The sequence below is a fragment of the Motacilla alba genome, chromosome 5 (genome assembly GCF_015832195.1).
Source record: "Motacilla alba alba isolate MOTALB_02 chromosome 5, Motacilla_alba_V1.0_pri, whole genome shotgun sequence".
NCBI lineage: Eukaryota > Metazoa > Chordata > Aves > Passeriformes > Motacillidae > Motacilla > Motacilla alba.
The window spans coordinates 46,450,157-46,477,632 of record NC_052020.1 but is presented as its reverse complement, the minus strand read 5'-3'; the positions used below and the strand labels follow the sequence as shown (position 1 = coordinate 46,477,632).

General features: G+C 40.4%; 1 protein-coding gene across 2 annotated transcripts; it reads left to right on the top strand.

Moving 5' to 3' along the window:
* The first annotated feature begins 967 nt into the window (after nucleotides 1-967).
* On the top strand, nucleotides 968-27,351 carry LGMN (legumain). Of its 2 annotated transcripts, XM_038138546.1 has the most exons (15): nucleotides 1,014-1,102; nucleotides 4,786-4,857; nucleotides 7,021-7,198; nucleotides 14,838-14,935; nucleotides 15,747-15,828; nucleotides 16,351-16,436; nucleotides 19,038-19,113; nucleotides 19,565-19,627; nucleotides 20,504-20,570; nucleotides 22,193-22,311; nucleotides 22,984-23,073; nucleotides 23,762-23,959; nucleotides 24,674-24,844; nucleotides 25,717-25,784; nucleotides 26,577-27,351. In XM_038138546.1, exons 3-15 carry the CDS (start codon nucleotides 7,061-7,063, stop codon nucleotides 26,614-26,616), a joined length of 1,296 nt encoding a protein of 431 aa, XP_037994474.1. In that variant the 5' UTR covers nucleotides 1,014-1,102; nucleotides 4,786-4,857; nucleotides 7,021-7,060; the 3' UTR covers nucleotides 26,617-27,351. The 2 variants fall into 2 exon arrangements, with proteins under 2 accessions (XP_037994473.1, XP_037994474.1); XM_038138545.1 differs by lacking the exon at nucleotides 4,786-4,857 and having other exon boundaries at nucleotides 968-1,102; nucleotides 26,577-27,349.
* The last annotated feature ends 125 nt before the right edge of the window (nucleotides 27,352-27,476 follow it).

Genomic DNA, 27,476 nt, shown 5'->3' with positions numbered 1-27,476 from the left:
CTGGCTTGTTTTTTCCTTGCTGGGTAATCAGCATGGTGATCTTTGTCAGTTCAAAAAGGTGATTTCTGAAGGGACCCGAATTCTAACAGCTAGACTGTGTCAGGAGCCATGTCAGGTCACTGGGCACGACTGCTCTAGAGAAGTATTGATGAACAACCTGTAATGACCTTTTACATCTGTGATCATAAGCAAAGCTGAGTCAGGGCAGACAATGCAAATGACAGAGTCAGAGCAAAACTATGAGTTTCTGCAGACATTCAAAAACGGTCACAAAATGCAAAGTTGGTTGTTGGTTTTTTGGTTTTTTTTGTTTTTTGTTTTTTTTTTTTTTTTTTTTTACAGACATGCAAGTGGTTTTTTAGTATGCAATGAGGACGCCGGTGTGCTTGGTGGTTTATAAGGCGAAGAAACATGTGCCTCTACTTTCACTAAGGATCTTTGCTTTTCCTTCTCTCACTAGAAGCGGAGAGGGGTGTCAGTGCACAGCGGCAGCCACTCTGGCGGTGCGTGCGGCCCGCAGCGGGCCATGGGCGGCGCACGGCCCTCAGCGGGCAGCCAGCGCCGCGCCGGCCGTCTCTGTGAGACACGCAAGGACCATGAGGGGCCCTTCGCCTTCTTCCGTCATTTCACGGATTCCCTTTGGCACACTGCTCTGCCTTCCCGGTCTGGGCCTCCTGCCCGCATCCTGCCCAAAGGCACAGGGCAGTTCCAGCGGGAAGGCGCGGTCCCGTTCGTGTCCCGTGGACAGCCTGCGCAAACGCCGCGGCCCCGGCGGCCCCCGACGCGCCCGCAGCGCGGGCCCGGCCAACGCGAGAGGAGCTTCCCGGGACTCCTGCGACACGCGGGACCACGCGACTCACGCCGCAGCCGCAGAACTACAAATCCCAAAAAGCTTTGCGCGCAGGGCCCGCGGCCGCCTGAGCCAGTGGGGCGCCGGGCTTGCTGGGGCTCGTAGTGTGGCCGGGGGGATGTCCGGCCCCGCCTCCGCCCGGCCTCGATTGGGCGGGCCCGGCTCCGCCCCCCGCGCGCCGCGGTCGCCTGGCTCCGCGCGGCGCTCGCCGCAATCACAGCGGCTGCGGCGGCGACTCCTCTGCGCGACCTGGTGAGGGCGGCGGGGCTGCGCTGTCCGGGGGCTCCGGCCGGGGGGGAGGACGTGGGGTACACCTGAGCGAAGGGAGCTGTGAGCAGGGGACGGCCCGCTCCGCTCCGCTGCCCGGCCGCAGAGGCAGAGGCGGGGGAGCGGCCCCGCCGCCTCCCAGGGGAGCGGCCGAGGGTGCCGGTTTCCTTCCCGGGCTCCGAGCGCTGCCGAGCCCCCGCCGCTTCGGCCGGCGCCCCGTCTGGCCCTGGGGCTGGCACGCCTGGCCTGGGAACTGTGTTTGATCCCTCCGTGCTGGAAGAGAGACAGGAGTCAGAGCGGCTCCTTCCGAGGGGCACTGCCCTGGGCTGGCACGGGAGGGAGATGGGGGAGGAAGCAGTGGCAGCAGCTTAGATTTAATCACCAGTAATAGATATTTAACGGGAGAAAAGGATGGAGTAACTACTTAGGGGATTTCTGCAGAGAGCTGGTGATGCCTGAAAGGCGCTGCGCTGTGGCTGGTTATTTATAGCTGGTGGACAGCCTTGCCGTAGCATGAGGTTCTGCTTGGAGGTAGTAGCGCCACTAGTTCCCAATTAGGATGGAGCAGCACGGTGTGGGATGTCTGTATTTGCGAGTTAACATAAATATTATAGCCAAGATCTGAAATGCTAAGATAAACCATAGTAAAAGGTATGTGGAGTGCAGGAATCTTGTGTAATATCACACTGGAATTTCCGCATAATAACTTCGGCAGATTTTCGTTCTCTCCGTGCTCCCAACGTTTCCATGTTTGCTGAGCAGACATTCTTACTCTTACCTGATTTACTCTTTTACCCTTATACCCCCTATGCAACTTAAGCAATTTAACAAAATTGCTTCTCCTGCAGCGTTGCAGAATCTGTTTTTTCTTACTATCAGAATGTGATGGCAGAGGCTTTGTACATCTGCAGACAGATAAGAAAGTAAAAAGCAGAAGCAGTTTTATTGAAGCCTTAAGGTTTGCCAGATTTGAATCTGGGTTTTTTGAAACGTGCAGAGAAAAAAATCCCTTAAACCAGGTGTATTAGCTTATCGCCATTTTAGGAATGATTTTGGGTTTTTTTTTACCCTCAGGTAAATTGTACCATCTCTGCTGCTGAGAAAAGTAAACCTGCAAACAGGAGAATGAACTTTCTTTGTAATTTATTTAACATCAATAATCATTCTTAGTAAACTAAAAAATCATGGGGTTTTATGGTAAAAGTGGCTTATACATCTTCAGTAGCTAAACAGAAATATTTTACTACAAGTTCTAATTATACTAAGCCCGTTCATAGAATGGTTACTAGCAGACTTTGTAAGGAAAAGTTTTGCAACAGGGACGATAATCTTCTTCAAAATGTACCATGCTAGAATTTATAGCGATGAAGATTTTTTTTTCTTTCTGCAACACAGATGCAGAAAGACAATTAGATTATTTGTGCAGGGGTCTAATCACAGGTTTAGGTGCTTCTGGTTTTGTAGCAGCCAGCACAGCATGTGGGTGGAACATTGCTGACAGAAGTGTGGACATCAGTTTCCTGTGAGGAAGACTGTCACATATTTTGTGGAAAGCAGCATCTAAGTGGCAGGCAGTATGCAAGTGCTCTGTGGAGAAAGGAACATTGGCCTGATTTGGGAATCTCAAAGGCTGGTAGTTATAAGAAGTGAGCTGTTAAGAAAGACTTCACAGAAGAGCTTTATTGGTCATCTGACCAGCTTAAGGCTGTTATTTTTCAGCAAGGTTACTGTTAGTGTACTTCTCGTGCAAGTAAAATAAAGATATGGTTTCTGTTTATATAGCTCTTGGAGACTGTGCTTAAGGTATTTCGAGTGCAAGCTACTGAAGTGTCAATATTGCTTTAAAAGCTAGGGGAAAATACTTTGATCAACTCAAAGCCCTTTCTTTAGAGTGCTATCCTGCTGTAAGAGTATTGATCTTAAAGGACTGTTTCCCAAAGGAAAGCTGTGAACTCAGGGAACAGGCAGTTGGCCAGAAAAATTGTTCCAGCAGCATCCAGCCATTTCCAGATGTGGTCTTCTTAAGTATCCCTCTCTTATCAAGTCGGAGATGTATGCTAGCTATCTAGTGGGAAGTGGTCAAAGCACCTCTGTCAGGACAGACTGGTTTTAAGAGTGAATTGTTCTGCAAGAGCCACCCAGTTCTGGATGTGCTTCTTCCACGTATTGTGCAAACTGTGCAGCAGCCTTACCTGCATGTGTAGGTGGTGGTCTGATGCTGAGCCCTCTGCACTGATGGGCCTTTATCCTGGCATGGTCTCCAGGCAGAGTTAATTTACTCTTCTGTCAGAAAAACTAGGCAGAGCTGGTCAAATCTTATGATATTTTGTGGATCAACCAAAGCTCCAAGATTCTCTCGTAGCGGGTTTATAGTTTTTCCACAGAGTCTTCATCTGCATGTGATGTAGGATTGATTGCATGTGATGGATCTTCAGAGAAAGGCTTTTTCTGTACCTGTGGTAAGCTGGTCAGCTGAGCTGCTCTCTCCTGATATGACTTGAAGACAAAGCATGTGATGGGGAGCTTTCTCTTCTCAACTGTAGGTTAAGAACTCATACAACACAGCCCTGAACACAGCCTTTTAAAATGCCCACTTGCACTTAGAGGCCTTCTTTAAAACAAGTAGAAATATGTGTGTGCATGAATGTATTTGTTTGATCATTATTTGTTTGTTTCTACTTTGTTCGGTTTGATTTGGGGTTTTTTTTAAGCAATAGTTAAAAATAAATGATGAAGACCCATTCCCACTGCGCGTGTTCAAGCCTATTTTAAGTGCTGCTTAGAGAACTTCAGGGAGCTGAGCATTTATTAGTTATGGTATATTAGTCCATTGTGGTATGTCTGGGTTTTTTTAAATTTCCTCCTTTCTTTCTGGTGTTAATTTGATTTAATTATAGTGTAGGAAAATACAGATAAGAGAGATTGTATGTCATTAATTTGTGCCAAAGAGGAGGTTCTTTTCTAAATAATCCATGACAAAATACATATGATTTGCTAGTACAGTGCAATGTTTCTTGGTGGTTTTTTTTTTTTTTCTTCTTGGGTGTTCTACATCAGTCACAACTTGTCTCAGCAGAGGAGAGAAATGTGAAGACCTGGATGCCCTTGTACTACCTGCAAGATTCTTAAATCCCTCATGGAGGGACTGCCTGAGGGGCTGCTAGCTTAAGTCTCTGTTCCTGATCTGGCCCAGGGGTTTTCTGTGGTGGGGCTGTTTGCAGCAGAGTGCAGTGCTGGTGTGGGGAACACCTGTGGTACCTGTGTGTGGCACAGCACGGGCCCGCTCACAGCTTCTGGCTGCAGTCCTGAGAACTGTGCATCCTTGTTAGTGTAGTCAGGAGTCTCAACTCACCAGGAAACACAATCCCATCAAACTGTCTCCATTTGCCTGGTATATCAGCACCTGATAGTGGCAGGGACTGTTTCCATGCGATCGATGGATGTCTGTGTGCCAGGACCTCCCTTGAAATTAGCCATCATGTTATACGGCCTGGTGAACAGCTGGCACCAATGCAGTTTCTGTTGATGTGCCCTGGAATCTGATGACTGCTATCCCAAAGAGCTAAGCATCATGTGAAAAGATCTCCAGCACTTATCTGGACCATTAATTTTCTTTTTTTTTTTTTTTTTTTTTTTTTTTTTTCATGTGAACATAATTCATTTTATAGTTGGAGAAATGTTATCAGACAGAGGCTGAGCTCTGAGGGATCTGTGTGCAGGAAATTCAGCTCAATATTCCAGTAAGTCAAACTCAGTTAAGATTTATAAGCAGATTGTCTAAACAATACTGATTTTCTTTTCGTGCCTAATATTTCAGGAGTTAGATATATCTGAAATTGAATATTGGAAATGAGTAGGCTCATTGGCCTGTGGCCTATAGTGGCACTTTACAAAAGCTCCATACAGACTGGTTTGAATCTTAGAGAGGGTGTAGGCAACATAATAGGCAGGTTTTATGGATGTTGTACACACAGTGCACACAGTATGTTATTTGTCTTATCATCTGAAGAAGTGACAAGATAGATCAGGCAGAGTTGCCATACAAAGCCACATTCTTTGGCAACAATGACAAAACTTAACAATTCCAGCTCAACATGGGAGAGTAAAACCATCTAATAAAAAATCTGCTTATTCCTTCATATCTGCTTGTATGCTGAAGAAGCTAGTAAGTCAACAAACCCTAAATTGTTAAGTTACTGTGTATTATTCTTGTCCAAGTGTTACAGGCAGTGACAGGAGTGGCTTCTTACTGCAAGATAAGTTTTTGGAAGAAGCAGTTTCATAACAGTTAATGTTTGGCTCTGTTTAGACCATCAAGACTTCCTTACTTTGTGCTAGCTCCACTAAAATGGATAAAAAAACCCCAACTGTTAAATATGTATATACAGTATAATATATGCATATATATATTTTTCATAGTACTGCCTGCAAAACTAAATCTTAGTGACCAGTGAACCCATGCTATGTGTTAGGTTAGTAGTCTTCTCTGAACACAGCTGCTTTGGAGAGGATCTGTCTGCTTCTCTATTCCAGCCTCATTTGAGTGGCTGCAGATGGGTGGTTTTGACTGAGGTGCTGAGGCTGACTTAGATACTGTTTACTTGGTTTAGTGGTAGTTTTGACGTTTTGCCCTGTGACTATGTTGAATGGCTTGGGGGTTTCCAGCTTTTATTCCAGAAAAAGCCATGTTAAAGTAGACTTCTCTGCCTCTTACTAAATGCCTCTTCCATACCTAGCAGCAATTATTTACTTCCAGGATCTTGTATTTGTGAGTAGGCAAGTGTAAAATCCCATCTCCAGTGCATGAGGAAATGTGTAATCTTTATGCATGTGCCACGAGCATGCAGTTCTTCAGGGGAGTTTGCTTTTGGAGTTTCACATCAGATGCAGCAGACCTGAGACTGACCAATAAATGGAACCTGCCTGCCCCTCCCCAACCCCAGTTCAAAAAGCAGACCTTAAACCTGTGATTGGATGTGACCAGATAGTTTGTAGAGTAAATGCTTTATCAGACAGTCAAGGTGCTCAGGACATTCACTAGCAAGGGCCCTACTTCTGGTCCTCTCAAGAAAGTAGAAAGAGCCATTTCTGCATGGGCTCAAACCTCCCCTGTGCTCTGCTTTTCTAAATTTGTCATTCACAGGCTCAGATGTATTTTTCTCACTGTGGACCTTGTGCAAACACTTTACCATTGAGGAAAGGGGGAAAAAATGCTGCTCTTTCATGTGGTACTCGTTCACATTTGCTCTCCACTAGGGTGAAAGGTTGCACAAATAGCGTGAGGCTCTCACAGCCTGCACTTCCCCCCAGCCCCAGCAGTCAGGGCTGCATCTTGTGCAGAACAGTGGCATGGCCTCTTTCCACCCTCTTTGGTGTTGTGGGCACAGAGAGCTTTTGTGACACTCTGACCTTCCAACTTCCTACCACTTTCCCATGTCTTTAGTGTCCTACATCACCTGGGATCTAACTCAGTAATAATGGGCTAATTGCCACTGAGTGGAAACCAGGGAATCACATAAGCAGAGACCAAGAGAATAGTTTTAATCTGAAACAGTTTTATCTGTGAAGTAATTGATAGCGAGGCTTGCTTTGTATTTGAGACTTACTCATTGCCAGCTATTATAGAGCGAAACAACCAGAGGGAGCTGAACAACTTGGTTGTCCTATTCAGAATTGCTTTCAGTCAGATTTGATAGCTGACAAAAAGCTATTGTAGCTAGTAACAGCTTGGTGCTAAAGGAAGATATGACCCGAAATTGTACTGTGGGTTAAATGGTCTGTAAAACAAACAGAAAACCCCCACAACCAAGAAAAGCTTCTAGTTGGGATATTGCTGATGTTTGTTTTGCATTTTTTTATTGGCTGATGTGGTCTCATTTACTTGTCTCAAAATTCTTCATTAGGAGAATTTTCTCCCATTTGTGAAGTAAATAAAGAAGAGAGATGATACTGAAAGCAGTTTTGCTGCTGGGCTGTGCTCTGGGCATCAGCACATTCCCCATGGAAGAGCCTGAAGATGGAGGCAAGCACTGGGTGGTGATTGTTGCAGGTTCAAATGGCTGGTACAACTATCGTCACCAGGTAAGGACCACTGTTCTACATGCTGATGCTGTCCATGCTCCAGAAAATGCCAGCTCCCAGACTTGCAGGAAGGTGATAGCTGCCTATCATCTAGACTAGTTTAGACCTTCTGTCATTTGAGCAAGTCCTTCTACTTCTAGACTCCCAGGTGTGTGAAGTTTTGAAGTTTTCAAATCAAACAGCAGCAAAGTTTGCTCAGAACCTGCTCTTAGTTATTTTTGTTACCATCCCAAGAATTCCCTTCCACTGCTTCTTTTTACTATGTGATTTTTTGAAAAAAATTTTTTTAATACAAATTTTTTCAGCCTCTAACCTCTTGAAAAAGCTGTCATTACCAGAGGAGAAGTATTCTTCCTCTAATCACACCTCGGAGAGCTGTGCCTTTTAGGGTAAATACTCTATTACTAGCTAGGCTAGAGGATCTAACCCCAACTTGCAGTTGTACAAAGGATATCTTGAGGTAAACCTCATTTTGGGACACATGCGTGTTTCTTTCCATTTCTTTCCTCTTTTCATTATGTTATGAGAAACTTCCTTTTTTTCTAGTTAAAAAATCTCTGAAGGCTGCAAATGCATTATGATGTTTTGAGGAGTGGAGGACATATGGAAGGGGGTTCTTTTTAACCTGAACCAGTTTGCTGTGTTCAACAGCATGGCCTCAGAATTGTGTTGGCACAGCAAAGATATAGTGCACCAGGGCGCAGGGAACAAAGTGAGTGGCAGAAACAGGAGGAAAGGGAACAGAAACTCCTGAGTCTAATGCTGTTGGGAAAGCCAGTGTGTTGTGAAATTGTGGGCTGAGTGTCACTATGGACAGGATTAAATCCAAGTGACTTAATTCTGATTAATTTCAAGATTTATAATCAGCAATCAGGAAACTTCTGCAGCACTTTCCCCTTGGAGAATTGCTGGGCAGTCCCTTAAACAGATTAATCTATGCAAATGCTATCTTTGCTATAAATTTGTAGCTTGGCTTTCCTGGAGAATGGGATCAATTTAATTCTGATTTGTGTGTACGTTTATAAATTTCTAAATGCTAGAAAAATAGTTTATTATAGTATTGTTGGTTAAATACCAGTGTACAAAATCAGCATTTTTAAAACTGAGTTGTATGAAATGTACTGGTTGAATTGCTGAATGCTGGAACTTTTAAAGTATTTATTATTTTTAATGTAACTACCTGTAAAATATAGAGAGTCTTCATCCTCTTGGTTGATTGAGGAACAAATGAGCCTTCTGTGTGTTAGGCACCCTGGGTTTTGTGTATGTTTCTTCTCCTTCTCAGCTCACAATCAGTTTGTAACTTCCAGCACAGTGGTGAGCTTAAAACTAAATTAATCAGACTGACAATCTTGTTGCATCTGAAGAACAACCTGTCACTGGCAAGTGCTAGCTAAACACTCTGACAAACAGCTTTTAGGGACTTTCCCAGCTCCTTACACTGTAGATATCACTAATAATCATAATCAGTTGGAATATTACAGCCTTAATATAAACTATTCCTATTTAAAATTAAATCTTGAAGAGTTTTAAAGTTGAAATTGGGAAACAATGATGAAAATACTACTGCTGTACTTGATTACTGCCTGTCTTGTGTCTAAATTTAATTACTGAGTTGTGCTCTTTTTGTTGCTGTTGCTGTATAACCAGTCTAGCTGGCTCCCTTCCATTTTAGGAGGAGTTAATACCACAACATAAATTCTTTAAATAACACTGCAGTTTTGAAGCTGTGGCTCATGAGAATTCTTTTTCTCTGTTTCCTGGGCACAGTTTTTAATCTGTCAGTGAGCCTGCAATGGCAAATATATCTGCCAGGTAAAATAGGGTTATGAAGAACACAAGATCCGCACTTACGTATTTGTGTCCAACAGTGAGTGAATCTTTGTAACATGCCAGTTTCACAGAAGCCTATTAACTTTTGAGTGTGGTCATGCTTTGCAGATAGTTATTCCTTTTCAATGTTAGAAAAATGAGAACAGGATTTCTTGAAATACCTAATTTTGAAGATAATGTCAACTAACAATGCACAATATCTGCCATGTTGGATTGTTCTGAATTTAAATACTAGGAATCTCTGTATTTTAAACTGCCACTTGCTTCAAGTATTAACATTTGGAAAGAAGAAAGTTAGAACACCAATAATAATCCTATTAAAGTTACAAAAGCGGCATTGTAAAAGAGTCTGGATGATGGATCCTTCAGAATGAGGCTGGGTTCTTACTTGCCTGTCCTGAGCAAGATACTGTGCATCTTAACTTGTTATGAAAAAGCTCAATTCCCATAAGATGCAGCACAGCAGCAGCTTCTGCCTAGTGCTAATGCTAATGCTGTTCTGCCTAGTGGCCTTTTGTGGCCAATCTAAGGGCCTGGTGGGTGTGAGCATGCATGGTAGCAGTGACATGTGGTGAGACAGACCCAGTTAGTCATGGGAAATCCTCTTGTGTGTGACATGAAGTGTCATCCAGACATTAAGAAACTGGAGAAATTTGTTCCCAGCAAAACTAGCAGAATGATAGACTTTTAGGAGAGTTATTCATAGGAGGGAAGATGCTACAGAAATCTGAGGAGTTCTAACAGATTTCTGAAAATATTATGCAGACTGATCACCATGTCTTTGTGTGTTAGGGTTCCCTACCTTCCAGAGGTAGAAGCAATAACATTTTAAGTAATTAAATTATTTGCCAAAGTCACTTACAGTGGAACCAGGAGTAGGACTCGATCTTTCACTTCTGTGCTTCAGAATACATGGTGAGCACGCACAGAAACACGTGGTATTGTTCAGTAGAATGATACCTTGCTATAAGAAATCAAAGCAGCACTCCAGAATTGCACGGTTTTTTGCTTTCCGAGGGAGAAACTGCAGAGGAAAATATATTGTACTCTAATTCAGTTCACTCCTGCCATCACCCTTCTTCCCCAGAACTTCTCTGACCTAGCCTGTGTACAAGTGGATTTGTAGATATGTTCCAGTAAGTAGTTATTCAATGTGGCTTTTTTTTTATTACCAGACTTGTTACTATTCCCTTCATGCAGCTAAGCACTCATAATGTCCCTTTGTAATTTGAGAATTCAGCAGACACATCTCTGGGTTTCAGTTGCTGAGTTCAGCTGTCCAGGGTACAGTTAATACATGATGTTGCATGTTTATATTAGGATGTTTATATTATGTTTTTATTTTGTGAGCTCCAGTTGTTTTGCATGCTGCCTGCTTCAACATGATCAAAACATACTGTATTGTCTGCCACAGTAATTATCTGGTGGTAATGTGTTCATCTGACTGACCAACCACAAAAGCAGAAGAAATATATTACATATTCGAAAATACCTCATTTCATACATGAAATGCTGTACAGACCCCAGGAATAATAAGTTTGTAAAGACTTTGCAGACCCAGGAAACACTGAGTTTGCACCTGTAACCTCAAGGAATCCAAAACTTTGCTTAAGACTGATTATTTAGATGTCAATGGTCAGGATCCACTACCAAGGATAGAAAAGGAGAAAAACCACCATTTGTGCTTAATATGAGCAAGATCCACACTTTGCAGGCAGTTGCTTCCACTGTGATGGCTGAACTGAGACTTCTTCCTAATCAGGATGACCTAATCTTGTCTTACACATTTATCTCATCCAAAATGTAAGTGTTTTGTGTAGTATAGAGCCCAGTGTGATAGGCTTACTGTCATTGCAGGGCTAGCTTGTACATTGCTTTGTGCTTGTGCCTTCTCAGTTCTTTGGCATTTTTATCCTTATTGTAGTAGTTTTGATTAGAGTTGCTTGGGCTGTGGAAGGGCTATCAGTGTGCTCCTCTCTGCTCCTCAGCAGTTACTCTGGCTTCTCTGTAGCAGCTTTCTATTATGAGACTGGCTGCTGTTCAAGAGTACTCCCCCTGTTCCTAGGGAAAGTGGCTCAGCTCTCTGTTGCACAAAGAGCTGGATAAAATATCTCTGGAAAGCTTAGTGGCATACATGCGCAAATACAGTACTAAATGCTTTTGACAGATTTGGAGAATGACTCAACAAACTAGTTCTCATTAGAGGAAATAGTCTGGCTCTTCTGTGTGATGAACATACCAGCTAAGTCAAATCTAAAGCTGGCTTCACGTCAGATCAGAAAAAGAGACAGACCCATGCTTCCTGGATACTCAAACCCATGTAGTTTGTGGAAAAGCCTGATGTGAAACAAGAGTCTTACTAAAGATGGAATGCATCCTCAAGAGAAATGCCAGACTGAAAAAGTCTGGCAAAATTAAAATTAAAACTAAAAAATGAATTTGTATACATGAGTCTGTTTTCAGTTGTTGTTTTTAGTCTTACAGTTACTGAGTTTTGTGGGTCAGAGACTATTTATTCAGTGTCCTAGACACTACCAGCCAGAGCAGTATCTTATTCCAGGACAGTCTTAACTTCTCCTGTCTTGTAGGTAACAGGCACTAAGGCTGCCTTGGCCTTCAATTAACGTTTCCTCACTGGGCTTACAAAATTTAAACTGAACTCTCTGGAAACCTTTCCTAAATTCTTGATAGAGTTATATCTTTGGACAGATTCACTGATGTATGTTTAAGCAGAGGAGTAAGGCATGGATGGCATTTCAGACATATTCTTCTACTTTGTTTGTATATTAGAGTTCATTCTTGTTTAGGCTGTGACATTTCAGCACAGCTGTAGTGGGAATTGTGCTGCTTTAAGGTAAAGCTGACAGTTCCTTTCAGCCATGAACCTAGCAGTCATAAGACAAGAAGTAACCAATTGCACATAAGTCCAAGCTTTTCCCTTTAGGAACTATTTATGCAAGCTTGTGTCATAAACAACTTGATTTTTCCAAAAATTCCCCCAGGCAGTTTGCTTAAAAGCTGTGTCATTCAAATGTGTAAAGAGCTGTGTGGCACAGGAGAATTGGGGTGCCAGGAAAACAGTAATTCACTCTCTGATCCCCATGCTTTCAAAATCTAGGAGTTAATTATTTAAGCAGATCTTCCATCAGAATTTGCTGATGTAGCGAAGGGTTTAGACTAACCAGGGGGTGAAAGGTCTGAACCATGCCCATAACAGTGTCCATTTTGGAGCTACCCATAAGGTCAGCTGTGCAGCAGGAGCTGTATAGCTGCACCTTTTCCTGTGCTGTGAGGGGCAGCTGCTGCCCTACCCAAATCACAGTCACAGAAACATGATTTACTGACAATTTATCCAGTAAATGTTCACAGCACACATTTCTCATGTTAAACCATCAAGAATAATACCAGAAAGATCTGAAACAAGTGAACAGCTGTTTCTTTTAGAGTGGTTTACAGGTGCAGATGTGCCAGAAATATTTCAGAGAGAAACAGAGTCAAATAGCAATATTTGAGAGGCAGTTAGACATCAACAGGAAATACTCTACATTCGCATACACCTCCCTGCTCCTGCAAACTTTTTTACTGTGGTTTTGTAGAGATTTATGTTTTTTTTCTGTGTACACAGGGACCAATCATGAGCAATATCAAAGGTGACTAATTAGGTCAGCTAATTCTATGCAATAAACCTTAGCTGCTTACTCATAACTGTCCTACTTTAATCAATAGAATTGTAGCAGGAATGCATGTTTTTGCTGCTCTAGCCTTTGCTGGTGATATTATTATGCGACCAGCAGTTCCCTTAGCAAAAGCCTTAAAAGGCTGGGACAACCCCCAAACAGGCATAAGTTGAGATTGAAGGGAATTGACTGCATTGATCTGCCTTCCTTTACGGTAGGGATTTTGCTAATGACTACTATTTGCTAAGACAGGACATACTGAGCAAACAGTGAATGAACCAGAAGGAAGGAGAGGAAATAAAAAAAAAAAAATACCTGATAATGTGCATTTACAAAGTTTAACTTATTTTGGGTACTTGGGATCAGTTGAAACACCTCCAAAGTCCCTACTGGCCAGCCACATGTCTGTGGGAGCCCTGACACTTGCTGATTGAATATGGTGATACTGTATCACTGCATGCCTAAGCATTTCCCTATGTTGTCAGCCTGTAAAGGTTGCTGTCAGCATCACAGAGGTGTGTGATATTTTGAGAGTGAGAAGGGATCTGTGATCTACTCATCAATCAGATGTGTGTAGAGAAGCCCTGATTAGTGTTTTCTTCTACTTCTGTTTGGTTTGCTTGTGAAAATCAAATATGTTCTCAGTTAAACCTGTGCTCTTCTGTTTCATGTTATATGCAATACCTTCCTAACTGTTTAATCTCAATATTTTGACTTGCTGAGGCAGCAGCTGGTATAATGATATACAAGGAAATGGAAAACTTAACTGGGAGATTGTCTGGGATTGGTGGAAGAGAACGTAGGCTGCTGACCTGGGAAGTAGGAAATAGAACTGCTTTAGTAAGAACTGTTTAACATTTAGGGTTAGTCACATAAAGAGGTTTTATTGTTGGAGAGTTCATTAGCATTGAATGTGCCTCACCCTTCACAGAATCTTGTACAACTACCTTCTCTTTTCAATTTTATCTGCACTTAGAAGACCAAGGATTATAAAGTTACAGTATTTTACAGTGTCCTTTTGGTTAAACTAATGAAAATCATTGGTACTCCTAAGTAATCTGAACAGACACTGGTCTACTTACATCCATTTGGTTTCCAAATTAGCAAATTAGATTAGTTCAACACAAGTAAGCTTTAAAGCTTGCTTCTTGTCTGCATTTGGAGTGTGCATTTGTTAGATGAGATCTCTTCCATTAGTCCTGCACTGCTTTTCCTAGCATTTGGTGGGTTCTAGTTCTCAAGTTTAGGAATAATTGTTAATGTCCCATTAGGGCATTCAGGGACTGTAAGTTTTAAAGAAGAGAATCATTTGGGCTGGGGTTACTGGGAAGTTAGCATTCTGATAGAGCTCTGCATTTACTGTAATATCACTTTAATGGGTGTTGTTATTTCTGTGTCACGGGAAGATGGTTCTGTAGAGAAAATGTGCTTATTCATATCCTGTACAAATCAGCAAAAGACCCTGAATAGAATTTTTGTAATTCTGTTTTCCACTGAAATCTGATGTGCCCTGAGTTAGTTGCTCTGCAGAGTAAGATATACATAATTAAAAAGAAAATATTCCTTAAACGAAATTCTCATCTCATAGTAAAGCAAGATTTTATTAAATCTTTGCATACATGAGATTGGTAAACAATACCTGCTTAAGTCAAGGACAGCCTTCAATGCTTAGTTGTGCAGGCTTGGTGCAGAGCTAAGGGAAGTGGGTGGAAATCCAACTCTTTTTGTCTGCTTAGCACACTTTGGATTTCTGTGTCACTGCAAAAGGTTTTTATTTTGATTTTCTCATACAATGGAGAATATTGCTGAGAGCTTCATGTTAAATTTGTTATCTGTACCAAGTCTGAAGTAACTTCTGGTTTCTGTTTAAATAAGAAATCAAAATAGGTAATGAGGGAGAGATATTAATCATAGTTTCTACTATTAATGCAACTGCTTCTAATTAGAGAAGAGCAATGGCTCTGGTTTAACCTGTGCATTTCAGCTCTCTAGCAGCCCTCAGTCTCTTATATTGGAATGAAATTTGTTTTGGTCAATAGCCTGCTCTTAGGTCTGAACAGCTATTCTGCTTCTGGTATCAAAGGTAAAATTGCTGTTAAAACTAGTAATGAAAATTTGCTTAATTTCAGGCAGATGTGTGCCATGCGTACCAGATTGTACACCGAAATGGAATTCCAGATGAGCAGATCATTGTCATGATGTATGATGACATTGCTGATAATGAGGAGTAAGTGATGAATGTACACTGGTCACAAACTATATGGTTACTACAAACATGCCGTGGTCACCAGTGTGTTTTGAGTTTGTAGTAGTTTTGAAAGAAAAGCCCTTAAAACCACCTGTGATATGCATAGAGACATCAGCCATCAGCACAATAATTCTCCTTTGAAATGTGCTTATGAGCTTTCTAAGCCCTAGAACACAGCTCAGCATCAGCTGTGGCACTGAGGACTGCAGAGCTTTGTTATGAGAGTAAGGGATCTTAATTCCCAGGCATAACAGTGTGCAGCAGATAAATAACCTAAACTTGTGAACACAGGGGAGGTCTGTGTGCAACTTTCAGGGCTTTTTTTGAGGATATTATCAGATTAATTCTCAACATTCAATGAAGATGGGTACAGGTCCCATTCTGGGGCATATCATTGCTTCCTGTATGACACAGTTGATTATACAGCCTCTAATTCTGAAACAACTTCCCCCAAAATCAGCAGACATTACAGGCACAGCAGCACTGGGAGCCAAGTGTTAAGGGGAATAAAGGCAAGACTGCAAGGAGAGAAATGATAGAGACCATCCACCTACATCTTCAGATTAATTGACATGATCTGAGATAGAATACTTGAATGTACTCTGAGGGTAAGGACACCCGAGGCAAATATATGTAACTGAATGAAGTGCAAAGCTCTTTATATTCTGAAATCACTGTATGACATGTGGTGCAAGTTCCTGTACTCTCAGGTGAGCTGGCTCCTGTTGTTCTAAGGTCATTGCATGGCATGTGGCTAATTATTCCTATTTATGTTCCATTTACCTTTCAGAAATCCAACCAAAGGCATTGTCATCAATAGACCTAATGGCTCAGATGTGTATGCTGGAGTGCCCAAAGACTATACAAAGGAGGTAGGAACAAAACCCCTTCTCCTGGGGAAGGTTCAGCATTATCCAATGTCAGAAGAAACTCTTTCACCCTGTAGCTTGCACTCCAAAATGCACATAGTATAAAGCATCAAGTTTATTCACCTGCATGGTTTGGCATGAAGTTAGGTGTTTGTAAGATGAATATAGACAATAGATTCTGTGAAGTGAAGCATTGGTCATAAAAGTGAACCTTTGCACTGTTTCCATGCTGACACATGAAATAAAAGGAAGGAAGGTCTTGGATTGTAAATATTGTAACTCAATCTGAAAAACAGCTATGTAAACCTAATTGTTTCATTAAATCAGTACAGTAATCCAGTCACTCCGTGATTTCATGATCCAGCAGCCAAGTGAGTCATTAGATAAAGATGCATTGAAAAAGGATGGCCAGCTAAATCTGTCATTCGTCCATGCATAGATTCTAACTTTAACAAGCCATCTTTCCAAATGAAGATTTTGTTGTTTTTCTGATCAGTTCTAACTTCAATCTTCTCAAATCCTTAGGATGTTACTCCTAAGAATTTTCTTGCGGTTCTCAGAGGAGATGGGGAAGCAGTGAAGGGGGTGGGATCAGGAAAAGTATTGAAAAGGTAAGAGAAGTTTACTTTAGAAAATAATTGCATGTGTAAATTGTAAATTGATACTGATTTCAACAAAAAAATAAATTAGAGCACCTTAAGAATCCAGCAAAATTATTCATGGCTATTCCAGGTCCATCACATTACAAATACAGTGGTTGTAGTTTCTTAAACTATGCATCACAAGAAAGCAACTGCTGATATTTGACTCATTAAAGTATAAAAGTTCTAGAGGGTAGTAATAACTCTATTAAGGTATTTCTTATTTAGACTATTATCTTTTGCAAGAATGGCAATTCTAAGATAGTGTGGCTAAACTTTGGAGACTTCTGGAAAGGATGCTCCAAGGCTTGTTTTAATGTACATTAACAGTTTTATGCATCAGCAGAAGACTTAGGTCAAACTCAGAGCAGACTTAGCAGTGAGTGGCAGAGGAACAGAGAGAGCTTAACCAGCTCATCAGCTGGAAGAATTGCATGTCTAATCCCAGCCTTGGTCTTTGTAGCATGTGTATAGTTATTGAGGCTGAGTATAAATCATGCTTCCATTCCTAATGAAGTGGAATTATGGTTTATAATTAATGAAAAATATCTTTGTGACTGAAAAAGTAATATGAGCAATTAAACGTAAGTGATGCATTAGGCTTAAATTATTTGTAACTAAGCTACACAAATGATTCTAAGTTTTGCAATATTTTAATATATGAAAAATAATAAATTATAGATTGGCTAAGTGGAATGTAAGATTTATATATAATGGTGGTTTATAAAGGCTTATATAATTTAGATGATTCAAGAACGTAGTTAATACATTTCAGGGCCTAATAAGAACTCTTCTTGGAAGGATTCCTGATGTCAGTTATTCATCTTGCTCCTACACAGTTTGAGATGTGAAAGTATGATGCTGCCTTACTAAGTTTTACTATATTTCTGACTATTGGTTAAGAGCTATATCATATATTTTTCTGTGTACAAGAATGACTATAAAACCTTTAAGAATTTAAATTCAACCATTGGGAAGGACTAACCTTGTTAAAGAAAAACTGTGAAGTCTATCTTCGTCTGACAGTTGATTTTAGAGGCATAGCAGTGAAAAAGAACAGAAGAATCCCACCTGGCACTGAGGAGAACAATAAAAAAGAAGGAGCAGGACAATAGTCAAATACATTACTGCTCTGAATTGTTTGAACTTCATCCTTAAACGCTGAGGTTGAAAACGATATATGCAACACATACAGGCAAAATGTTAATAAATTACTGCACATTACCAGATTGTGCTTTTCTAGTATCTGGAATGAGGCAAGGGGTGACTATGAAGCAATTTTTGTTTAAAAAAATGTACATCTCAACACACCTCACCTGTGAAAGCTTGATGTTCCTATTCAAATAAGGGAGTAGCTGCGCAGAGGGCCAAAGTCTCTCAATGTACTCAGGAAGACAACTTGAATCCACAAATAAAAGTCTTAATTGTTTACATTCCACCTTGGTCAAATTCTTTGCATTTAGGATCAAGAGCAGGAAGCCAAAAAGTAATGCCAACCCTTCTTTATTAGGATCTGTTTGAATTTTCAAGTGGCCTGACTTTGCTATTGGGTGGCACAAGAGCTCAATTATCCTTTCCCTGGGAGGCTTCCAGATGGACTTTCGGGTGGTCCCCCTAACCCAGTAGGTTACTGGCCAAGCAGACGGCTGGACAATGTTCCCTTGAGCTGCTGCAGTTGCACCTGTTTGCTGTGAGGAAAGAGCAAAAGCGAGTAAAGATTTCTGGACTCTGGTACAGAGGAACAGAGGAGGGCCTGGACACTCCTTCTGATCTTTTTACACACTTTGTATTTAATTGTCCCTGAATCCAGTTTAAAAGGAGAATTCCTTTGCAGAACTGGTTATTAGGGCAAGACCTTTCTGTCACCCAAACATGATCTGTTTGATTTAGAGTGGAATCAGACTGTAGAGCAAACTACTACACAGATGTGAAGGTGTCAAAGCCTGTGAGTGCTCAGTGCTCAAATGACTGCAGAGCCACGGATGCAAACGCCAGTCTGGCCTCACGGGTGCCTGTGTACATGCATCAGTTCCTCATGGAGCTGTAGGCTGACACTGCTTGGTGATCTGTGTGGCTGACTATGGCCATAGTAGTCCTTACACATACCTAAGGGTCTTAGCAAAGAGGATTTTATAATTTATCCTTGTGTTAATGGTACCTTGGTATAACTTAGTTATAAAAGCATTCCTTTCTTACCAGACTTCTACAAATGCCCACAGTATTACCAATTCTTACATAGCCATGAAAAACCAATTGTGTTTCCACCATACCCTACTTAACAGCCCGTCTCAATCCGTTTACAGTTTGGAATGTGAAGTGTGATTGCCATATTCTCCATGTTCGAGGGACTAGCCTATATCTTTGTTTTTGTTCCTTTTGCAGGCACCTCCTAATAAGGATCCAAACTAAAATGCTTAGGAGAAAAAAAATTTACCGAGAGGAGGAGGTGCTTCAGCTCTGTTATTTTCAGATATTGACAAGTCTTGGCACTGAGAATCAGATAATTGTTGTTGTATTGAAGATTAGGTTGGAGTAGTTAAAAAGACTTTGTTTGCAATTTTTTCATTATAGTGGTCCCAAGGATCATGTGTTTGTTTATTTCACTGACCATGGAGCTCCAGGACTTCTGGCTTTTCCTGATGATGATGTAAGCATTTTGGGAATAAGACAAAATCCATCATTTTAGTTACATAATAAAATAATAACAAGTAAATGTAAAACATGAGAATATTTAGTGCAGTGCTATATTGAGGGGAGAAGCCGAAAAAGAGCAATATTCTTCTGATCACTGTATTTTGGATTTTTTCCAGTTAGAATCTGTAACATTCAGTTGAAACTTAACTCACGTCATTCCATAGTCAGACTGTTTCACACAGGTGTGACTTGGCTTTCTGGTGCACTATGCATATCTTCTGGAGCCATTACTCATCTTTTCCAGAGTGGTAAATGCTAGAATATTATACTTCAGAAAGGGCAAAGGACTGGATAAATTTATTGGGAAAATAGCATACATATTCACAACAGTTAGTATTTATCCTTAAATGAATTGTGTGTCTGTTGAAATAAGTGGTTTTAATACAAGCCTTCTTATTTTACAGCTTCATGTGAAAGACTTGAATAAGACTATTTGGTACATGTATCATCACAAGAAATACCGAAAGGTAAACAAGCATACCAGAAATTCTGAAATTAAAAGAGCAGCTGGCATGGAAGAGAGATGTTTTTATTTTGAGAGTTGGCTCCAAGTAGGAAGAATCTGTTACATGCAGTTGAATTTGCATTAGGATTTTGCAGTTTAAAAGGATTGATCTGCTCCAAATTTTCCGTAAACGGTTTACTTGTTTTTGCAGTCGATGTTCATATGCAGTGTAACTGTTGTTTGCTAATGCTGGATATTCTGGCTAGAAAAGCAACATCTGTAACTGCTGCACCCCCATAATTTGTACTGGACTCTTTCTTCCTGTGCTTTATTCACTTCAGACTTCACTGTTAATACAGGAAGTTTTTATATACCTCATGTTTTTCTTTCAGTTACTTATTTAGTTTAAAAGACTGTACCTCTTGTCAGAAAATTCTGTGAATTTATTTCATCACATGTGCTAATAGCAGAAAAATTACTGTTTTGAACATTTTACTGGTGCTTTTTTTACGCAGTTCTTTGTGGCAATGTCTGCTATGGCTGAGTGTGTTTAGGAACACATAGCTGGCATCAGTTCCAGAGACACTGCATTCAATACTAACACATTGCTGTGCCTATAGAGTCACTCTATTTGATCTGTGCTTTGTACAATAGCCAGTAGATCACCGTGGATTCTGTAGAGATGAATAACACCTTTTCATTATTATTCTTTCCCCTTTCTACAGAGTTTAATTCCTGAAAATAAAAAAATATCTTTTGTTTTGTAGAATTATGTATAGCTTTTGTTTCAGGAATAGCAGTACAGGCCAACTAGCTGCAGCTAAAAAGCACCAAACAAGTTTTCTCCATTTCCTCATGGAATTTCTTAAGGTCTCTGATTTATTTTTGTATTTTATAGATGGTGTTCTACATTGAAGCATGTGAGTCTGGATCTATGATGAATCATTTGGCTGATAATATCAATGGTGAGCAACTTACTGGACTTAAATATCACAACTTGTCACAGACCTAAACAAGTACTGACTGTGACAAGAATAGGTTCAAGGCATGTTTATGTAGAATTTTAGTGGGGGAGCACAAGAAAGTAATACTTTCTATTTACAGGAAGTTCCTTTTAGTAGAGTCTTACAAAAGACTGAAAATGCTTTCAGTTTCTTGGAAATGAGAAGTTGAAAAAGTAATTTCTTTTCAGGAACCAGGTGGTTGCCCTGGGTATGCAGACATTTCTCAGCCTCAGCACTGCTGATAGATTTGAAGTTCCTGCTCTCAGTTTCATCGAGTAGCAAAGCAGTTGAGAGACACCACTGCCAGGTGCATTTGCTGCACATTTGCACAACAACCTGGGACGTGGAACTCAGATTTTTCAGGGTTTCCAGGCTCTCTGCCACAGAGCTGGAAGCTCAGCCTTGATTGGGGTGAGGAATCACAACCTTTTGAAACAGCTGTTCCATATCAGGGAGAGACGTGCTTGCTCCTGTGGTTTTGAAGATGTCATTGCAGAGGAGACCAGCCATGTGCCTGTCCATGGCATCCTGGGTGTTTGGCCCTGGGTATGCTGCCTGACACCCACCAAGATTTCTTACAAACAGTTTTTCCTCCTTTTTCACAGGAAGTTTCATGTTAGTGATTTTCCCAGACAAATGCTCAGTATTTTTAATAGTTTATTCTGTCAGAAATTTCCAGTCTAAGGACTCTGGTTTTACAACCAGCTCTGCCACAGAACTTCAAAAGGCAGAAAATTGATAGTTTATGTATTAGAGTACAAAGTTGTCTTTGGCAGCTTTCACTGATAAGCTAAGAAGTTTAACTGGTTACTTAGTAAGCATTTTAAAGGGTGCTAAGAGGAGCATTTTACTGCACAGATAAGATTAAAGATTTTTTTTTTTTAAGTTTTGAGCTTTAGGTACATTCTGAGTAGAACCAACACCATAGCTCTATAAAATCATGTGGAACACTTTCACTTTAAAATATGGATTTTCCTTCAGTTACACAACTATGATATGTATTAACTTTGGCAAAAAGCCAAATTTGCTTTTGTCTTGAGACCTGTCAATATGTGTTTACAGTATTTCTGTTGTCTTAGAGATGACTTACTGGGAATACTGTGCTCGGGACAGATGGAGGATTATTTTACTTTTGTCTCAGTGTAGACCATTATCCAACAAAGTATATTACTTAGAAGGTGGCATTATGTGGAAGTCAAGATGATTTTTAGGGGATTCACTTCAAGTTTGGAGGAAAGATCTCAATATTGTAATAAAGAAAATGAATGGATAGGTAGTTGTTAGTGCACACTGCTTTCAGGCAGTTCTTGAATAGTAGATTTTTCCTTCAGGCAATTTTTTTTAAATACCCCAGACTACATTTGGCAGCAAAGAAGAAGCACAGAGGGTGCTAAGAACAGCACTGAGGGTGACTGAACAGAATGATTAATATACTTCTTTCCTTCCTGCTATTTAGAAGTAAATGATTGAAAAGTGAAGTACTTAGACAAATACATTGTGTGCAGCCAAGTATTAAATCATGGAGGGGTGAGGGGAGATTAAAAAAAAAGGAAGATAAAAAACCCTTACTATTTGTATTACAGTTTATGCAACAACAGCTGCTAATCCCAAGGAGTCATCTTATGCATGTTACTATGATGATGAAAGACAGACTTATCTTGGGGACTGGTACAGTGTAAATTGGATGGAAGATTCAGATATGGTAAGTTACTTAAACAAATTTTCTTCATTTCATGTATGAAAAAGATCACTAGGATTTTTAAACATAGCTCTTTTACAAGATTTGTGAAAATATTTGGCTTTATGTGTGAACAAAATCAACAAATTAAGTAGGTAAAAGTATTTATCTACTACTCAGAATCATATATATAATCTTTTTTTGTTTGGGCCACTGAATTTCCTTCCGATACCAACTTTCAGAAATACTATTTCCTTTTGTTATTTATAAGATAGAAAATTTCTAACTTCTGGTTCCAAATTGACATAATCTTTATATGCTGATCTGAGACCACATCTCCAAACATGTTAAATGAATTGGGCAGTTCAGTAAGTTGTATGTCTGCTTCAGGGCTGCTTAAATATGGAACTTTGGTTAACCCACTTGTTAGTATAATGGAGAATAATGTTAATGGAACAAATCTGGGATTTGTATGCTAGTCCACTCACTTCTTGCCCATTTGCTGGGAGATGAGATTACTAAAAGCAATATGAGAATATGCTGTCAAATCTTCAGTTTTCACTTCAATGTCTTTCAAAGATGTATAGCTCTTGTCCTACACATCCTTCTACTCACTGGCAGCTAAGACCCTTTGCAGCTTCCCTTGCATTAGCTGAGTTTAACTATTTTAGACCTCATGGAACTTTCTTCATGCAGGAGGATCTAAGAAAAGAAACACTCCACAAGCAGTTTCAGCTGGTGAAGAAACGCACCAACACCAGCCATGTGATGCAGTATGGAAACAGAGTATGTATTTGGCTTGAGCAGGGCTTCCTGCTCAAATATATCTTCAAGCCTTTCTTACCCTATACTTTCATGCCTTAATCCAAACAAAAAACAGCTGTAAACTGGCAGGCTTGATTTAGTCATTTTTAGTCATGACCTATTTCTCTTAGAAGACCTCAGCATTTAAGAGGTGATGATCCTGATGCTAAAGGAAATCAGCCTTGCATATGCTATAATCCAAGAAATCAGGGTACAAGTTGTCCTTCAAGCTCTGCCAGTGATTTGACACTTCAGTAAAGAAAGGTATTTACCATTTCCCAGCATATTATGAGTATTAGTGGAATGCTAAAAAATACAATGATCCCTCAAATGGGAAGAGCTAAGAGGTGATACAGCATTTACAATAGTCCCATAATGAAACAGATTAAATACCCGTTAAAAAAAAAAGTGCAGTTACGTAACCTGGTAGCCTTTTTCCCCCCAGTGAGTTTTGGAAATTAAAGTTCCCCGATTTTTGGCAGCCTTTACTTCACTGTATTAAAAACCCAACATATGCATACACACAGACACACACACCTACAACCCTGTTACTTCCTTTATTTTCTCTAATAAAACAAGTTTAGAGATATAGGTTTGCATGGCAGACAAAGATAAAACTACCTATTGAGGGTGATTGACAATTTCCATCTGCTTACTTTTTATCCTTCAGAGCATCTCCTCCATGAAGGTGATGCAGTTTCAGGGCATGGGGAAGAAAGCTATGCCCATCTCTCTGCCACCTGTGGAAAACTATGATCTGACACCTAGTCCTGATGTGCCCTTTGCAATCATGAAACGAAAGCTGATGGCTACCAATGACATTTCTGAGGCTAAGAAGATTGCTGCAGAGATGAAAGCATACCTGGAGGTAAGAAAAGAAAAAATAATTGCTCATCAGGTCAGATTAACTTCTATCCTAAGAAACGGCAGAAAGAGAATCCCTGAAAGTCAAAAAAATGACTCTTCAGACTGGTAACCTCTAGCTGATACTTTATTCTTCCTTTAAGATTCAGTCATCTGTTCCACAAGGCACGTTCAAGCCAAAGGCACATGCCAGCCAAAAGGTTAGCAAATGCAAAAGTCAGTCTCACAGCTTTTAATGACAGGAAATTCCTCATCTGCATCCACAGGGATTCTTGTGGGAAAGACTTAATCTTTGGTGTTAGAGAAACTCATGTCTCAGTAGAACTGAAACATCCCAAATCAAATAGCTCCTGCAGAATGGAAGTCAGTATTGGTGTTGGTGGTGCCTTCTTTCCCTGGTAAACAGTACTTACTACAGACAGCACAGTACTTACTACAGACAGCACAGTACTTACTACAGACAGCACAGTACTTACTACAGACAGTACAGTACTTACTACAGACAGTAGTTTTGGGTTCCAGGAATCTTGACTTGCTGTCATTTTTCATTTGAATGTGAAGAGACAAGGGCAAGAGACTATGCTAAAAATAAATGGCAAAAATTGGTTCCCTAAAGAGCCTAAAAGGTAAAGGAGGATTAAAGAAAGAAATTTTACTCAAAGTCTTTAAATTAGATTTAGAAAAAGCATGTTTTAAGTTCTTTTTGTTTTATATACAGGTGAAAGAATTCATCCAAGAATCCATGCAGAAGATAGTCACCGTAGTAACAGGATCAACAGAACAGACCAAGCAGATTCTGTCAGACAGACTGACCATCAGCAATTATGACTGTTACCAGTCAGCAGTGAACCACTTCAAAGCTCATTGCTTCAACTGGCACTTACCTGTGGTAAGTCACTCATTGTATATAACCTGATAAACAGGCCACAAAAATTAGCACAGTCATAGGCACACCTGCCAAAATCATTTCTTAATAAAAAGCTACCTTGGAGCAGTCACACAGATTAGATTTGGAGGAAGGGTAAGTAATGCTTTTGGAAACAATTTTTACTACACCTTTAGGTAAGCAAGAAGTTTACTTTAAAAAAAACCCAAAAATAATACGTAATTTTTACTAGTTGTGCTGTTGCTTCCATCAGTTCCCACCCCAGAAATCCCAATGTTAAAAAAAGTCATGTTGTATTTCTGCTTGAAACATCTCTGCTGACTAACAGACAAACACAACCATCACCACTATGAATTCATAATCTTGGTGCATTCAGATTTCTGTATTATGATATGGTATTATTCATAATTCCTTGCAGTAGCCTCGCTGCTATTTCCATCATCTTGCTGAATTCTTGAGAACCACTTTTTAGTTTAGGGGCTTTAGTAGTGTTTGCTCCTCCTGGGATCCCAGTTGAGGATTCAAGTTGTGTTATTAGACTTTAGGTAAGGATAAGAAATTCTGATGGCAGGCAAGATAGCCTCTTTAGTGGATTTGTTGGTTTTGTTCTGTGGGATTTTAAGAATGTAATAGTGTGTATGAGGTCAGTGTTCAGCACAACTGAATTTCCTAAGTTCAAAGAAGTTAAATGGCTGAATTGCCTGAAGTTCAAAGAGCAAAGTGTGCAGAAAAAATGATCTATTTAGCCCAGTACAAGATCATCAGCTGAACACCTTGGATATTATAGCAGCTCTAAATTATTTCCACCATTTAGTCTGGATAAACAATACCTGCTTTTCATCACTGAAATGATTAACAATGTTTGTTTATTTCAGTATGAGTATGCACTGAGACAGCTGTATGCCTTGGTCAACCTTTGTGAAGGAGGATACCCCATTGACAGGTAATGAGGTTCCCAGATACGCCCTCTATTTTTAACTGTGTCAGAAGAACAAAAGCTGATAAGGCTTAATCCTTAAAGCTTCTCACTTGTTCTGCTCTTGTTATCATTTTGTCCATAAATCACTCTAAATTTAGAATTGTTTGTTTTGACAAACATCATTATTTGTTCCCTCCCACTCAAAATGATCCATGTCCGCATAACCCTTTAATTTCCTTACTGAGCCTCAGGGGAAATGACAGCCAGTCAGAGGATCCCACTGCACCACACAACATCACACAAAGCAGCATGACTGGTGCAAGGGCGTTGCCCTGTAACTCCTGTGGGAGCTTACACTGAAGCCAGGCAGGGAACTGCTGTGTTTTCTGTGCCACCCCCTCAGCTGCTGGCTCAAAACACCACAGCACTACTCGATTGTGGTGATGAAAGAGAATATGGTGCTATGTCCTTCATATGTGGGGTAGGAAAGCAGGGAAGTAATGGTCCAGGCTGACCCCTGTGGTGGTGCAGTAGAGCCAAGGGCAGCATGATGTTGGAATTCTGTCTTGGGAATTTGTGGTAGAGGTTGGGATCCCAGCTTGTGAGTCATGCAAGAGAAGTAAAAGGGAGAGAAGAAAGCAGAAGGGTAGGGAATGTGAGGATGGACTGGTAGTTCAAAGAGTTGGTACATGCAACTCAGGAGGTGAAGAACTGCTGCCCCCCACTCCTGGTGGCAGCCCACTGCAGTCAGTTTGGGAAATAGTTTGAGAGCAGAGTACCTGAAAAGTTATTAATCATTATTGTTCTCTGTTGCAGAATATGCCTGGCCATGAATCAGGTGTGCCTTGGGTATTGATGGAAACAACACTCCTGAATGTAACCCTTACTACAAGTGATAACTTTTCATAGCTGTCATAATCCAGACTTTATGTGCATGCAACCTGGAGAGAGTCAGACACTGTACTGGAACTGTGCTGGGAGCTGAGGCACCAGACCATGAGCAGTGCAGCACTTGCCAGTGCTCTCCCCTGCATCCCCACCTGCTGACAGCCTGCTGCTTTGAGAGAGGCATTTTGGCAGACTACCTGGAGCTTTCAAGATGGATAATTTTTTTCAAAGCACAATGCTCTTAGGAATCTCTGGATGAACACTACCACCTATGTGATTGCTAAATCCATCCTAAATCTAAACATTGAGTCCTTAATTTGGGGTTTTTTTTGTGATACTCTTCCTAACTCTTAACTTTTTAAAAAAAGTTAATGAATGCCATTACAGTGACTAATTTGCAGATTGGTTGAAGAGTGAAGAAACCAAAGCTTGTTCTTTAAGTTTTAACTCTGTAACAGTTTAAAGAAATTAGTTGCATATGGGAGCTGTTTGATGTGGACAGCACAGTTAAATGTTGAACAGTAAAAATCTTTGTGAGTAGAAAGCACTGTTTCCCAAAGAAAAACAGAAACATCTAATCCTGTAAATTTAGCACCAGTATGCTGTAATTAATTGCCTATACTCACAAACCTGTGGGAATTCATGGAGTACAGGAATTGCCTGTGAATAAAAATAAAGTTGGCGGTTTGATCCACCCACAGTGCAAGAGTGTTGGACCTGTTGTGTCTTGAAAATGAAGGAGAGCTAATTAATTCTATGACACGTATTGCAAAGTTAATCTGTCCCTGTAAGACTTTCATAAGACAGGTACTCTCAAAAACACCTGCA